Here is a 14916-nt window from a genome sequence, read left to right as displayed (position 1 = left end):
TTGTGGGGTGTTTTTGCGGGGTTTTGTTTGTGGGGGACAGACTGGTTTGTGTCTCTCACGGGTTACCCTGGGCAGGGCATGCCGAGGTCTCTTGCACTGGATGGAAGAGTTAGGACACGAAACGGAGCTGGATGTGTGGACCTCCCAGCTGGAGCTGATCTCCCGGGAGTGTTGCACTGCTCCACTTCCCCGAGGCACTCGGACATTTCAGTGTGGTGTTATTAACCATTTGTTCCCTGGCTGTAAAGCTGGAGTAGCTGCCTAACCTTTGTGAATCCTTCCTCTGTGAGTGCCCCCAAGGTTGGTATCCGCCACCAGACCCGTCCCCTCCTGTGGACGGCCAAAGCTAACAGCATTGCTCTTCCACCTTGCCATGGGGCCAGGAGCTGGCCACAGGCTGGGGCTCGGCTGTCTCCTGAGCACTGTGGCAGGTGGAGAGCAGGCAGCTCTGCCTGCTCATAGGATGTAAATCTGAGCTCGGGACTCGTCTCTGAAGCTCCTAACATTTCTCCCATTTGCAGGCTGAGAAGTGTGGGAGCCTCAGGGACACACCAGTGTGAAGGGTAGGAAGGAGATAAGTTAGGAGGAGCCACGTCCTTTTGTTACCACAGTGGCCTGTGTTCAGTGGGGATGCTTTGCAGCCCCCTCTCCCACCTTTTGCAGATGGGTAGAAAGGGGTGTAGGGGTCTGGGCAGCCAGTCCACCTTCGTGCATTTAGTCTGTGCCGTAGAAAGCAAGTAGTCCCTTGAGTCCTGGAGCCAAGTTTTGTACTGGAATACCTTCCTCTTTGGGTGAAGACTTGGCAAATGGTTTTATTCACCATCCTTGCATCTGGAGAAAGCTGATTTGGAGGTAAACCCCAGCTTTCCCCAGCCAGGAGCTGCAAACCCAGAGGGTTGCGACAGCCACAGTGCAAAACCTCCTGGCTCTCAGAGGTGCTTTTGCCAGCAGCTGCAGCGAGCTCACTGGCCTGGATGAGTTCATGGGGAAGCGGGAAGCCTAGGACTTTGGGGGAGAGAGGGGCTGGGACTCAGCTGCGTCCAGAGTGAGCAGCATGTAGAGGTGTGTTCGCTGGAAAGATGGGTGAGCTGGGCCAGTCTCTGCCACCTCTTTTGAGGACTATGGTTTGCCCAGCGGCTTTTCCAAACTGGATCATGAGGCTGAATCCAGTGCTGATGAGGTGTCATGGTCCAGACATACACTTTGGGCTGGTTTACCAAGAGAAGCTGTGTTGCACTAGGCTACTGGGTGATGAGTGGAGGTGGTGCTCCCACAGGAGCCATCCTGGCTGTGTGCATTGCAATTGCTGTGATGGAGGAAATAGAGCAGCTACATGGTGGATGGCATGTGTGTAGTGATCCATGATGGGCACCTCCAGAAACAAATCTATGCTTTCTCTTTTTTTGTGTGTTTGTGGACATAAACTCCAATGGGTGGGTGGAGGACAGGGCAAGGAGACCTTCCTTCTGGCACCAAAATGGAAGATGCAAATCTCCTCCTACCTCAAGAGGGTTTATTGCTTAAGGTGTTCTGGTGTCAGACCTGACAAAATAAAATACAAACCCAGATGAGACAAGAGGGTCTGGATGAGGACTGGAGCACTGCCAGCCTCCCTTTCCAGTGCAGGGGTATTTCAAGGGGAATGGGGCAGAGATGTCTCCCACTACTGCCCATAGACAGGAAGGAAGGGAGGCAGAAGGGAATTATTCCACTTGGAGAGGAGCCCAGGTGAAACCTCTGGGGGAAAAAAAAGAAAAAGAAAAAAAATTTCCCAAGCTGCCCATCTCTGCTCAACAGGCTGAAGCTAAACCCCTCCTCCAGACACTTTTGGAAAAGTCTGGGAATGGGAATTGCGTGGAAATGTGCAGCTCTGGTTTCTGTATCCCAGGGAAGCTGAGTCACATCCAGCTCCCAGGAGCTGCCTCCAAACACGGGGCTGAGGCTGTCCTGTTCCCACCACAGGGAGGTTGGCCAGCAGGAAGGTCCTGATGGCTGATTCACACCAGCAGCTTCTCTCGGGGCATTTCTGGACAGAATTCCAGAAGGGCAAGAAATTGCCATTTATTCTTGGGGTTTTCTGCTGCCCTGAAGCCTGAGAGGGTCAGGCTAAACTTTCAACTATTGATTTTTACTGCTGTTTGTCCCAAGGTTAGCTGAGCAAACTTCATGAGATGCATTAATGTTTCCTACAAACAGGCTACGTGGGTCTGTCAGGTGTGGATGTCTGCCTGTTCAAACGCTCCTCCAACATCAGCTACCCGCATGCCCCCATGATTTCTCAGAGATGCTCCTCAAAAGCAGCACAAGCTCGGGAATTCACAAAGCCCCTTGATAAAGTTTGAGTGCTTTGTTCCCTCTGCACCCAGACAGTTTTCTGCGCGTGTCTGGTCAGGTATTGGTCCAGGTCCAGACATCTGTTGCTACATTTTGATCTGTGATTTAAGCAGGAGCTGAAGCACAATACAGAGCTTCTCCCAGCTTCAGGAATGCTTGTGCCTCTGTATGTAGGATAGGGAGCATGTACATGGACCCCTTTTGCATGTACCAGGGATAGACGTTGTTGTAACCCATAACTGGAGTTTCTTTAGAGGGTCTTGATAATTGATGGATACATAAAATTAGTTGGTTATTGGGAGTCAGCAAGTCAAGGCATGGTGGCCTCTCTCTGAAGATCTGGTGTCACCCAGTGTGTGCACAAGTCACAGCAGGGCAAGATAATCCATCTGGTCTCAAACTGGAGTGCACTGGGGTAGGGCAGTGAGCAGAAACCAGTTGCAAGCAACATAATCCTGCACCCACAGCGGGGCCTTTTCTCAGCACGGTAGCTATGGGTGTTGCCAAGGATGGCTGCAGAATTTGGGGTCTGTGGAGTCTGTCCTCCTTGGGTTTAGGGTCTGTGGGGTCTGCCCTAGGGCATACCTGCCCTTCTCATCATGGGAATAACTAACTGGGTGTCTACCTCTGAATTTACAAGTCATGCGAATTTCCAGGGAAAATGAATTTCAGTGGCATGGCACGAGAAAAGGCCAGGCCAAGCCGAACCAGCTCCTCGTAGCCAACAGCACCAGTCTTCAAAGTCCTCTGGCTAAAGAAAAGTTTTGCCAGTGACTTGTCACTGGCTGACAGGGTATAGCAGGGAGCAAAGATCTGAGGAAACCCGACTGAGGAGTGCTGTAGCCAACTGACTCGCAGCTGAGCTGTGATTTAGAGGTTTGCTATGCTGACTGTGGCTGACAGGGGAGAAATCCCACCTAGCTCTAATGGGGTTCCACCTAGCTCTAATGGGCATCATTGCTCTGATGTGAAGGGAAGAGGAAATTTTGGGGATAGCATGTGTTTTGAAGACTTCTGTGACCTTTCCCCAGCATGAGATGATTCTGTGAAAGCCATCCACTCCTCCACAAACCTTAGCTTACTGGTATAGAAAAAAATACCAAAACCCTTTAGCTCATAGGCCAGAGGGCAGAAATGAAGTTTGGCCATTCCTGCAAGAATCTCAACTTCTGGGATTTCACTAACACTTCTCTCCTAGGAGGCATTCAGGCTTTGCTTTGTGCCTCCCACAGGCCCTCTTCTCTTACTACGTTTTTCCTATGTTTAATCATCCTTATTGTTTTAAAGCCATGCATAGTTTATTTAACTTGTCTAGCCTGCACTACCAGTGACTGGTCCTTGTCTTGCCTTTCCCTGCCACAGATTAATATTTATTAACATTCATCCATTTCCACAATGTTAGATTTATGTGCCTGGCCGAAGACTTTCACTGTTGTGTTTGAAAAATCACCCTTTTCACACAATTCTTCTCCCTGCCATCAGTCTCTTAGCTTCAAGGGGTGTAATGTTGCCTTTGAAGAAAGTAACTCATCAAGCACAGGCATATTTGGTTAGATGGAAGACTCAGTTTTCTCTGCAATGATCGATAACAGCTATAGAGAGGAGGATGAGGGCAAGGTGAGTATGTAGCGGGACTCACAGTGATTAAGTGCAAGATCTTGCAATCCTTACCTGTTGTAGTTAGTTTTTACTCTCATGAGCTGTCCCATTGCAGTTAAATGAGATTTTAGATGGACCAAGTTTTGAGGGAAATGCCTTTGGGGAATGACAATTTGAGGCTGTGAGAGAGGGGTCTCTATGGCAGCCCAGCCAGCACCTGAGCAGCCCTCAGGGGTATTTTCTGCCCACAACCACGGTCCCTGGGAGACTGTGCTTCATCTGAGTGATTCTCATCCATGCCTTTTCTGCCTCTGTCCCATCTGTTATCTACTACTAATACAGTGGGTTTAACTGGCTCTGTCCTGTCCAAGTGCAAGTGGGCACTTCAGAGACCTAAAGAGCTGCTTGGATGACAACAAATGGGACACGGACATATGGACATAGCTAGAAAAAAGCCCCAGGGAGGCAGCTTCCCCAAAGAGCATTTCCACTCCCTGCCAAAATGTTTTTTCAGGAGATAGATTCTCAGGATCTGTGACCAGCTTTTATGGTCATTACCCTTGTGGTGGCTGAAAAGAGGAATATCCTTCCTCTCCCTGAGGGCTGGTGATACACCTCCAAGCTGGTTCTCAAGATGAACCAGGCAGAGAAGTGTCTAAACTTGCAGGACTAAACAAAGATTACATTTTCTTTAGCCACCTTCATCAGAAAATCCCCAGGTTCTTCCTGGCCTTCAGTCTGAGCTCTCCAAGCAATAAATCACAGTTGTGTGGTGGCAGGAGAATCACCTTCTCCAACCAGCAAGGCAGCTTCAAAATGCCTTGAACATTTGAGGTTATATGTAATTATATCTTTATAAGCTCTTATATACCAGTTCTTGGAGGTGAAGGCAACTCTTCAACAACTGAAGAACATAAACTTGCAGGAACTGCCTGATCTCTTGAATTTGGCCATGTAGTGGTGAATTTATAAAAGAAAATTAGAGATGTGCTTAAATTGGCTTATTTTTGGTGTCTCCTTGCTCAACCCCAGAGTCTTTAGTGCAGTGCATGGCAAGAATGGATCCTGAAAGGAAAAGCATGGTCTCCAGGGAGGATTGGTCAAATTAACCTGTGAGTCATGCTCAGAAATCCTTTCTTTCAACTGCTCACTCACAATGTCAGGAAAATGCTCCCAGGTGTTCCTGCCTACAGCTGCATGATGTTTGCACAGAACAAGAGATTGATTGTAAGAAGAAATTTCCAGGAAACTGTTATCATGGGATTATCTTATCTTTGTGCTCAGAACTATTGTTACTAGCTAACTCTGTCACCTGGCCCAGATTTACCATTTCAAGCCTTGTTTTCCTTCTGCTGAAGCCCAGCACTAATGTCCTGATCTGGAGTTTCCGGGAGATCCCAGGGTGGGGAGGGAAGCACAAGGTGAAGGGCACAGCTGAATTGTATCTCCTGTTGCATGTCGATAGCCATTTCCTTGCCTTATCAGCAAGTTCTGTGCAACTTACTGTATCCAAACCATCAGAGCTGGAGAGATCTGTTAATAGGGAACAATTAATAGGGAACAATGCCCACCAAGTCTATGGAAAACGAGATCCTGTGGTTTTCTGCACAAGTGTATGTCTGTGACACTGCTCTGCTGTTACTTATTCTGCATTCAGTGATGTTCTTCAGATGTTGCCATCCATGCAGTCTTTCTCCTCTCTTATTGACAATAGAAAGCAAATCTTATTATTTATACCACATCTACGGAAATCATCTTCCTGAGAAAATGCAAGAATTTTTTAGCCATGAACCAGATCACCATAACAGGTTCTGGATGCCTCAGGCAAAGCAATAAACTAGATTTATTCCAAGGATCAGTGGCTGTAGAAGACCTGAGTGGCTTCAGGGCCTTTGTGGTCAAGCTTATCCAGTTTATCTAAGAGATGAGTCTTATCAAACAATCAGAGAGATTAGGATATTTCTGACATTACCCACCAGTTTAGGTGCATAATTTAAGACAGGTAAGTCCTGATTTTGTACTTCATTAGACATTCAGAGCTTCCCCTGGAAGTTAATTGGAGTATAGGGTTTGCGCTTCCTGATAACGGGACTTGGAATGCCACAATTATTGAGCACTTTTGAAAATGAAACAAATTACCTTAAACTCTTCTGGACCATCTGAAGGGGATTAAGGGAATTCCATTGTGGAAAGAGAATGACTCACTTAATTTTTTCTTGTAGTGATGAATGTAACATTGAGTAAAATACTTTTAGGAGGGATCCAAAGATTGCACTGCCAAGGACTACTGGTGAGAGACAGCTGGAAGAGCTTTCAGTAGGGCTAGGATAAGTAAATCCAAACACTTTGAAAAAAAAGCACTGAGAAATAGTAGAAATGGCTGATGGGTTCCTCCTGATCTGAGATATTTGCATCTTTACAAAACATATCCAAGATCTAGTCTCACATATCCCCACAGCACTGCAGAAATAATTTTCAGGAAAAGAAAGTACAAATACACAGAGTGATCTTCAGAGACTGGAGGTCGAAATTTTTTAGTGGTTGACTATTTCAGATCCCCATCATGTTTGTTATTTGCTATTTATTGAATTTATCAAGCCTTGCTCAGGCTGCCTGTGTTGATGTGATTGTTAGTGTTCAGACCAGGAAAGCCAGACTGGCAAAAGGATCGGGAGTGGGTTTTGCCTTCAGAGAAGAGGTAAATTTAATTTACCTCTAAGTCAGAATAAGGGAAGCATGTTCCAGGTTCAGACCTTCCAGGATACATAGCACAAAATAGCATCCAGTTCCTCTCACACAGCAAAGACCTAAGATATTGGCCTGGCCTCTGACCCTGTCTGCTCTTGTCCACTGTATATTTTATGGCACTTGGTATTTTGTGCTGAAAACCTTAGGCTGTTGCTTGTGGTCTGAGGTCTGGAGTTTCCAAGAGCTCTTCTGAAACAAATACCTTCTGTGAGTTACCTGCAATGGCAAGGGCTCAATTTGCTGCCTGTCTTTCCTATGCTAAGGTTTCTAACTCTGTTATTCTTCAGTAACTAAGATCATTGGAAAAAAGAGTGCTATACCCTGAAGGGGTGCCTGCTGGGACCAGTTTCTCACTTTCTCCTGCTGACCATGCTTTTCCATTTACAGGTTCCATGTACGATGGTTTAGCTGATGGTTATGGCTACGGGACATCCCGGGGCAGCTATTACGCCAAAACCCAAACAGGAAACAGCAGCTGGGGATATCCGGTAAGATACTCTTTTATCTGGGAACTGTGGCGTACTCCTGAGGTAACCTGTAAAGAAAGCACCCTCTAGCAGGAGCAGTCATGTAGCAAGGTCGTAGCACTTCAGAAACTTGCCTGAGAGAGATTATGCATGGCTACGGCTATCTTAGAAAGTAATTCAGTGCAATGGAAGAGGGTGGTCGAGGACGCTATATCTATGTTGTATGTGGTTGGGGATTTTAGTGTGGACAAGATTTAGTTTGGTTTTGTGGATTAATATCCACACGGCACAAGAGGTCTGAAGGATCAGTCATGGGTTCAGACTCTTACAACTCAGTTCAAGTTTGGAGCACATCCACTGTTCACCTGGAACAGTTTCCATTTTTGTTTCCATGTACCAAAACTTCTCTTGAACAACATTAATGTGGTTGACGGGTGATTATCAGGGTATGTGCATTATAACTGTGTTGCTATTCCCAATCTCAGTGCTAGTGCAGACTTTTTTCAGATATTCTCTGAGCTTGGAAAAGAGGTGGTCCACTTCTCCCATAGTGATTTCCAAAGAAAATATTACAGGTTTCCAGAAAAAACACAGGTGAGATAGTACTTATCTTTGTGCAACCTGAATTTATACATTCCACAGAGGTCCTGGTCTTGTCCTTGGTGACAGACTCTTGGGAATCACTCTGAACCACTCCATCATCTACTGGGACAACTTGTGCTCGTGTTGCCCCTCCAGCTCAGACCTGTAGTCTGTTCTTCCTTGGGTTTTCATCAGCTATAAAGTAGAAGGCAGCAATTCACAGATCTGGGATTTGAATATGAGAAAAAGAAAGGGCTCCTTTCAACAACTCTGGGACTGTAAACCAGTCCCTGTCAACCATCAAAGGGTTGAACCAGGAAAGGTACTTATGTTGGCTTCAAGCACACAGACAGAGGGTTGAAGCTTTTCCTGGTAGTCGCGAGATCCTCTGCCTGTTCATAGCATCAGCATTCCTCAGCTTCAGAAGGATTTATCTGTTGTCTTTTTTAATGGCCTTGGTGTAGCATGCTTGCTTCAAGGCAGCAATGTCACTTGCTAAGTTTGCATCATTGTGTTTGCTGCCTACTACGGGTTCAGTAGGAAGGACTGGGAACACTTGTTTCATTGTCCTTTGCTGAGCTGGTTAAATCCCAGACAGTGATGTTTCTGCCTGGTCTAAGACCAGAAGGGTGACTGTGATGGGTCAGAGCAGAGGTCCACCCAGCCAAGCATCCTGTCTCCATCACTGAGGCAGTGATGGGCCTCTGCAGAGGGTCTAAGCATGGTAAGTAGGCAGTGATGCATCCCGGAGTGGTTTTGTGGCCACCAGAAATTTGCAGCTGAGGGACCTCCTGAGCCACAGGTGGCTTTGTAAGTCAAATAATGGTGATGGTTTTTTTCAATGATATATTGCTGTTTGTCTAGCGTGATTCCTGAATGGAGTTTCTTATGCTTTGTCTAAGAAAAACTGCTCTGCTCCAGCCATTCCAGTAGTTTCTTGTTGTTTGAGGTGGTTTTTGTTAAAAAGAAAGGAAGCAAAGCCCCGGCTCTGCAGCTGCCCCTCCATCTCATGCTCATGCTGGCAAGGTGATACTGTAGCTAGTGTTGCTGGTGTGAGGATTATTGTCTAATTTTGTTAATTCCTGATCTTCTTCCCAGTCATTATGACAGCTGGACAAATGTTAGGCAGTTAGAAATGCCACTGGCTGCTGGGGGTTTCAGTCCAGCAATGCTGGTGTTCTGGTGAACAGCTTGCAAGAAGATTACAAAGATCAAGGCCTCCATTAGACACCACAGAGTACTGTGGACACAGTAGTTCAGTCACTTCTGGTTCACCATGGACTTATGCAGCTCATGGCTTTTCTCTGAAGGGCTCTTCTGCATTTACTGATGAGGGAAAGCTTCTCTCCAAACCTAAGTATCTTACAAGCCTTTCATTCTAGAAATTTTTGGTAAAGATCTTCAGGACCTGGGCTACTTTAGAAAAAAGGACTGGGACTTGTGAAGGATTCACAGTAAAATTTGTCTTACCTAACTGTGTCTATCTGAAAATCAGTCATTTAGTCTTAACAAGTCGTCTAGACTCCTCCCATAGCCAACAAAGAGAGAGGTACGAGGAGGTGATTCATCTCCTCTATCTTGGAGATCTGTCAGGTCAGGATGAATCAGCCCCTCTGGATGCCTATCTCCTTCCACTGGCAGCTGGATCGGAGCAGTCACCTAACAGGTAGATGACTGCAGTTAGGGGCGATGAGTCCCAAGTGCCATTGGCACATTGGAACATATAACCTCAAGCCTAATTTTGCTTAACAAGCTTAACAGACACCATACTCCCAACCACACCGAGGAACCTCCTCCATTTTGCTTCATCCAGAAAAGTATTAAATGTTTACGCACATCCACAACCAGCCTCCAGCTTGGGTTAACTTTAACTTTTGTCTACGGACCTGTTTGATGTCTGCGCAGGTTCTAGGCATTCTAAAAAATGTTTCCTGTTTGTAATTCCTGGGTTGTAAGACATGAAAAGAAAGATAAAGCAAACCTGGTTTTGAAGACAGAATTGCTGGACTTCTTTCCAGCTGGAGCTGGTGCTGTGAATGTTTCTGAGAAGTTGCAAAGTCCTTTGAGCTGCACAGTCAAATTCAGATATTGCAGGGAAATGAGCAGGTATAGTATTCAGGAAAATTACTTACTCTTAATACCTCTGGAGTTAAAAAAAGGTGTAACAGGCAATCCATGTCCATGTTGTTGCTCCACAGCACCTGCAACTTAGACACTGCTCTTAGATTGCCTTACTCTTAGGCATTGCCTTAGATGGTGACTCTAAATGGCAGGAGGTATTCTGTCTCACCCACAGCTCTTAAAACTACTGTTCCTGACTTCCTCCTTTTGTCTTGTTTTGTGTTTGGAAATTTCAAGGTTTTTGCTTCTGACTTCTCTTCTCAACCTTATGTTATTGATGTTCAAATATTAGAGCAAAAGAAATGATAGATCTGGAGGAATAGCTCTCTCTGGATCAGTCAACACTTCTGACTAAAACCTTTGATTTACCCATTATTAAAGACCATTTTCTCAACATTCCTCTTGTGGGGTGCCTTGTTTGTACCATCACTGTAACTAGCAATGCAATGAGTTTCTATTCATTATTGTTGTAGGTAACACTGAAATCAGTGGGACCACTCCAGAAACAGGACTCTGAGGGCAGCAGGTTTGCACTTGGCTGCAGTGGTTCCTTGGCTCACATGTCAGAGTTGGCTCAGCCTTCAGGGATGAAGTCCCTGGTTCCATTTTCACAGTGACCATGGTGGAATGCAGTAATGGGGGCGTTAGTGACTGCAAACCTCTCTGTGTTAGGTGATCTTTCAATCCAGGTGCTGTTGAGCTCGGAAGACCATTAGAGACATTTGTCACCCTACTGACAATGTGAGTTATGAGTGGCCACCAGTTCCCAAAGCCTTCTGACTGTAGGAGCTGGCTATGCCATGCCCTGATGTAAGGCCTGAGCATTGCCTGAGGTCCCACAGAAGTACAGTGCTGACCACAGTTTACACAGACAAACCTGAGGGAGCTTTAAGCCAAACTGGACACCTAAAGCAGTGCAGTCATGGTGGGAGAAGTCTCAGCATGAGCTGTACTCTTGACTCTGACACCTCAGACCACCCCAAAAATGGGATCCGTTCAGCACTGGGCTCAAAACCACTGTTGCTGTCTGGTGGCCCGTGGATTGCAGCGAGTGTGCTGTTCACCCCAACTGCAGGCACAGCTTTGGAGATGCACTCTCAGATCCTAATCACCAAGGGGTCAGCAGCATGTGGAGCCGGGGTGCATGCCATCAGCAAAGACTCTCTGAGGCTTAATTCCCACCTGCAGCAATACTGCTCGTGTCTGGCTCTGCTAGGTTGGCAGGTCCATCCTCCTAGAGATTCGGGGGGGTTCCAGGTCCCATGTCTCTTTTGGCACTGTCAAGATGAGGCAGTATCAAGACAAGGTGCAGAAACACACCCAACCTCCCCATGCTGCTGCTTCCACAAGAAGGAACTACACCACCATGATGTGGGTGTAAGCTGCAGGATGCTCCCCCCGGCACTGCCCAGAATGAGGGGCAAACAAGCCCCTGGTGTGCTGGGTAGGGAAGGATGTTAGGGTGCTCTGCCTCCAACAAGGGGACCAGATCATCATCCCCACAGAGCTGACCTCAGCCTGGGGCTTGTAGTGAATAACGCTTCTGAAAACAGCCCTGCTCCCAGACCAAGGAATATTTGGCATGTCTGAGGCTGCTCTGATTAAAACACTTAACTGAGTTGGATCCTGGCACATAACAATTGGGACCAGTGGCTACTGGGCCACCAGTGCCCACCACTGCTTTCCTCAGGTGCCACTGCTGGGGCCTCAGGCTCTGTGCTGCACTGGCCCACCCAGCTTGGTTTCTGTAGCAATTATGTCCGTTATGGCACTAATGAGAAACATGCACTTTGGTGATCCTTCTGCACTAGAGACCGTATGTAGATTTTTAAACAAATGTTCTCTGTGGGAGAAAGTTGCAGAGCTTTCTCTCCCAAATGCATTATCTGCATGAGAGATGCTCGCCACGAGACAAGAACACTCCCTGCTATCCCTGGCTGGCTTTGCCTCTGTGGACAAAAATCTCTCATCATCAACGGGAGCTTTGTCCCACAAGGATTTCAGGACAAGATTTGTCATTTGCTGTGATGACACTTTGAAGTTTAAAAGAACACCAAAAGTAGAGTGGTTTGGACAACCTTATCAAAGAAAACAAAGATTTATAATTGTTGCACATCATTGCTCGTCCCTGGTCTCCCTGTGAGGTTTTGCAAGAGGCTTTATGCTTTGGAGTAGCAAGTTGGACATTACCTTCCCTGGCCAGAACAGCCTGAGCCATCAAGACCTAAATCTCAGCTGCATAAAAAAACAGATGAAAAAGTGTATGGAAAGGCAGCACCCAGGAGAGGTGGGAAAGAACGTTTCAGAAATAGATAAACAATTTATTTGCTGGTTTTGCAATTTTTCTCCCTGCAATGGAGTGTGTAGCAGGTAGCAGCTAAAGCATTTCGCAAGTAGCATCAAGAGTTTTCCCCACCCATCACTCAGGGTGGGACTCTGTCATGTTGCATTGCCTGTGCTTTGCCCTCCAGCCTGGGAGAAACCTGCTCCTGACGTGTTTATACGGAGTCCTTTACTTCTCTCTGTCTGCTGCTCTAGAAACAAACAAATTGCAAGGGAAAAAATTAGAGCTAGGTAATGAACTGATCGCGTCCTTAGATGCAGAAGTCAGAAACACCCAGTTATCTGGGAGGGCCTCCGACGTGGAAAGGCAGTGCTGAGATCCAAGTGTGATTCCTGGGGCTGGTGCACCTTGCTCTATGCTTCTTCTTCTCTGGAAAGTGGGAGGAGGAGAGGGACTTTTCCCGTTAAGCAAAAGGGTTTATGGAAGAAAAAGACTGTAAAGGACTCATCATCAATGACTGGGATAATGCCATTTTGACTTTCTCTCTAGCAGCAGTTTTATACCAGTTAAAGTAAGAGGTTAAAGATATGTATTTACCTGTCCTGTGCGACTGTTGGATATTCCAGGTGATGTTCCTAAAATGGTCCCATGTCACAGGCTGAGAACTGGTGATCCACAAATGCTTATTAATTTAAAGGCAGGTCTTTGCTGCTTTCAGTGAAGGAAAGCACTTACTCCTTGAGCTTGATAAGAGAACCTGCACGCTATCAGTGCTCATCTTCGCTGCCTTTCCTCCCCATGCCTCCCCTCCTTGTTTTAATATGAATGAATGGCTCCCAAGTCTTGGCCTCAAACATACATGCTCATTTCACAGTAGGGAGGAGAAGTTCAACCTAAAATTCAGGATGTCAGAGTTGCCCAGCTGCACGTGATCATCCTCCTGCATCCTATGAGTGCCAGGGACTGCCAGTGCACGATGGTGTCTGGCTGAAAGGAGAGAGGTACCAAGCTGCCTGAACGTCTCAGGTCCCATGGGGAGAAGTCTTGGTGACAGCCTGTGCTCTTCTAAAATGGTTTCCAGATCTTGCAGTGCAGAGGGAATCACTACTTCTTGTCTCCAATCCCTCTTTGAGGGACTTCCCTGTCTTTTCCAGCATTTCTTCACACTCCTAAAGGTGTGGACCTGGCCCACCTCCCCCATGCAAACACCCACAAGCAGTGGACAGATGCAATTCAGAGTGTTAGGAAATCTGGGTGGTTTATGAGGTTTGAAGGTGAGAGATTGATTATTTCCTTTCACTAATGCTATTCTGCACAGGGAGAGCTCACTCTACACACATAATGGCATCAGCAAAAGTTACAAGATTGTTGTCAGGTGGCTCTTTAAACCACAGACTATGTAATAGCATCACCTTCACCTTCAGAGGTGGCATCTCTTCTCCAGACAGCAGAGTGCCTCGCTTCTACCTTGCTGTGCCTCCTATCTCACTGATCGCTGCATCCAGCAAAGAGCTAAAAACATGGGGAACTCCATTCCCTTGGCCATGTTTGCTCCAGTGTTAGAAGTGAAGGTCTTGGTGAACATCTGAGTTGGGGACATAGGTTTTAGTCTGAGAAAGATGCTCTTAAGGCACAGACACAGCACTTTGTTGAGTCCAAGAAGTGATCAGGTCAACTATGTCTGTGCAAGGATTCACAAAGGCTATTTGGTAAGCAGGTCTGAAATCCGCGGAAGCTGTCAGGAGACTCCTCATCGATTTGGAGGCTTTGGATCAGGCTCCTGCTGCAAAGAGGAATTCTAAGATACCAATTAGGTCCGTGCCACTTGAAAGAGATTAAAATGGGCTCAGCCAAGCATCTGGTAGAATCAGCAATAAAAGTCATGCACTGACTTTGGTAATGAGCTTCACATCACACGGGAACTATTTTCCCATGAGTTTGCAAAAGGCTTCCCCGCCCTGCCAGGACCTGCACTGACTTGCCGTTCAGGGCTCCCTGTGTTGCAGAAAGGTGTCTTTCCAAACAGGCAGTCGCTTTGCTTCACTCATCTCAGGGCTGGCAGGAAAGAGGACAGTGCTATATGCCACTATAAGACACAGCAGGAAATACAGAATTGATAATTCTATATCTATAAACACAGACACACTCACACCTTCCCTCGCCTGTTCTGCTGGCAGGGAGCCCATGTGAGTACACTGTAGAGCAAACAATAGCTTTAGATAAATAACAAGCTAGCTCTTCCATGGTTAGCTGAATTGGTTTCAGCAAATGCCCAGGGGCTCCACGGCTCTGCCAAGCTTCTGACAGCCCTACAAAATAATACCAGTTTATACTGACTCATAAAGAAAAACGACAGGGTTCACAGCTAACAAGCTGTTGCTCTGTCCTCCAGCTCACTGCTGCCAGCAGTGAGCCCTGGGAGTGGGTTCCCCACTCCACTGAGCAGCAAAGTCCTCCCTGCACCTTCCTGCCACAGCCCTGTCCTGTCCCTCACTGTCCCAAGGGTTTCTGAACCCAGGAAAATGGAGAAAAACTGACGATGATATCAGCCTTAGAAGGACATACTCATCCACAGTGGGGTAGAGCATGACTTCATGAAAGGTCACTTGGCTGTTGCTGTGTGTGTGCTGCATCCAAAGCAAAACTAGGGTGGAGAGAACCTCTGTGCACGGCCATCCTGGAAATTTCACCGGGCTTGTCCCACTGCCAGGAGAGCCCCCGAGACTCATTGCACTTACCCACATACCTTGTCCTTGCTCTTCTTATCACATGCAAATTCTT

The 14916-nt window shown here is 46.8% G+C and overlaps 1 protein-coding gene across 1 annotated transcript in view; it reads left to right on the top strand.

The window, feature by feature from the left end:
- Positions 1 to 14916, top strand: part of PKP1 (plakophilin 1) — a 42443-nt gene that overhangs the window by 260 nt on the left and 27267 nt on the right. Inside the window, exon 2 of the mRNA XM_074893994.1 lies at positions 7069 to 7169. Coding sequence (XP_074750095.1) covers positions 7069 to 7169 — 101 coding nt within the window. The remainder of the gene's footprint in view (positions 1 to 7068; positions 7170 to 14916) is intronic.

The sequence above is a fragment of the Strix uralensis genome, chromosome 24 (genome assembly GCF_047716275.1).
Source record: "Strix uralensis isolate ZFMK-TIS-50842 chromosome 24, bStrUra1, whole genome shotgun sequence".
Classification (NCBI taxonomy): Eukaryota; Metazoa; Chordata; class Aves; order Strigiformes; family Strigidae; genus Strix; species Strix uralensis.
Note: the sequence above shows the minus strand (reverse complement) of the source record. Positions and strands in the feature narration are given on the sequence as shown.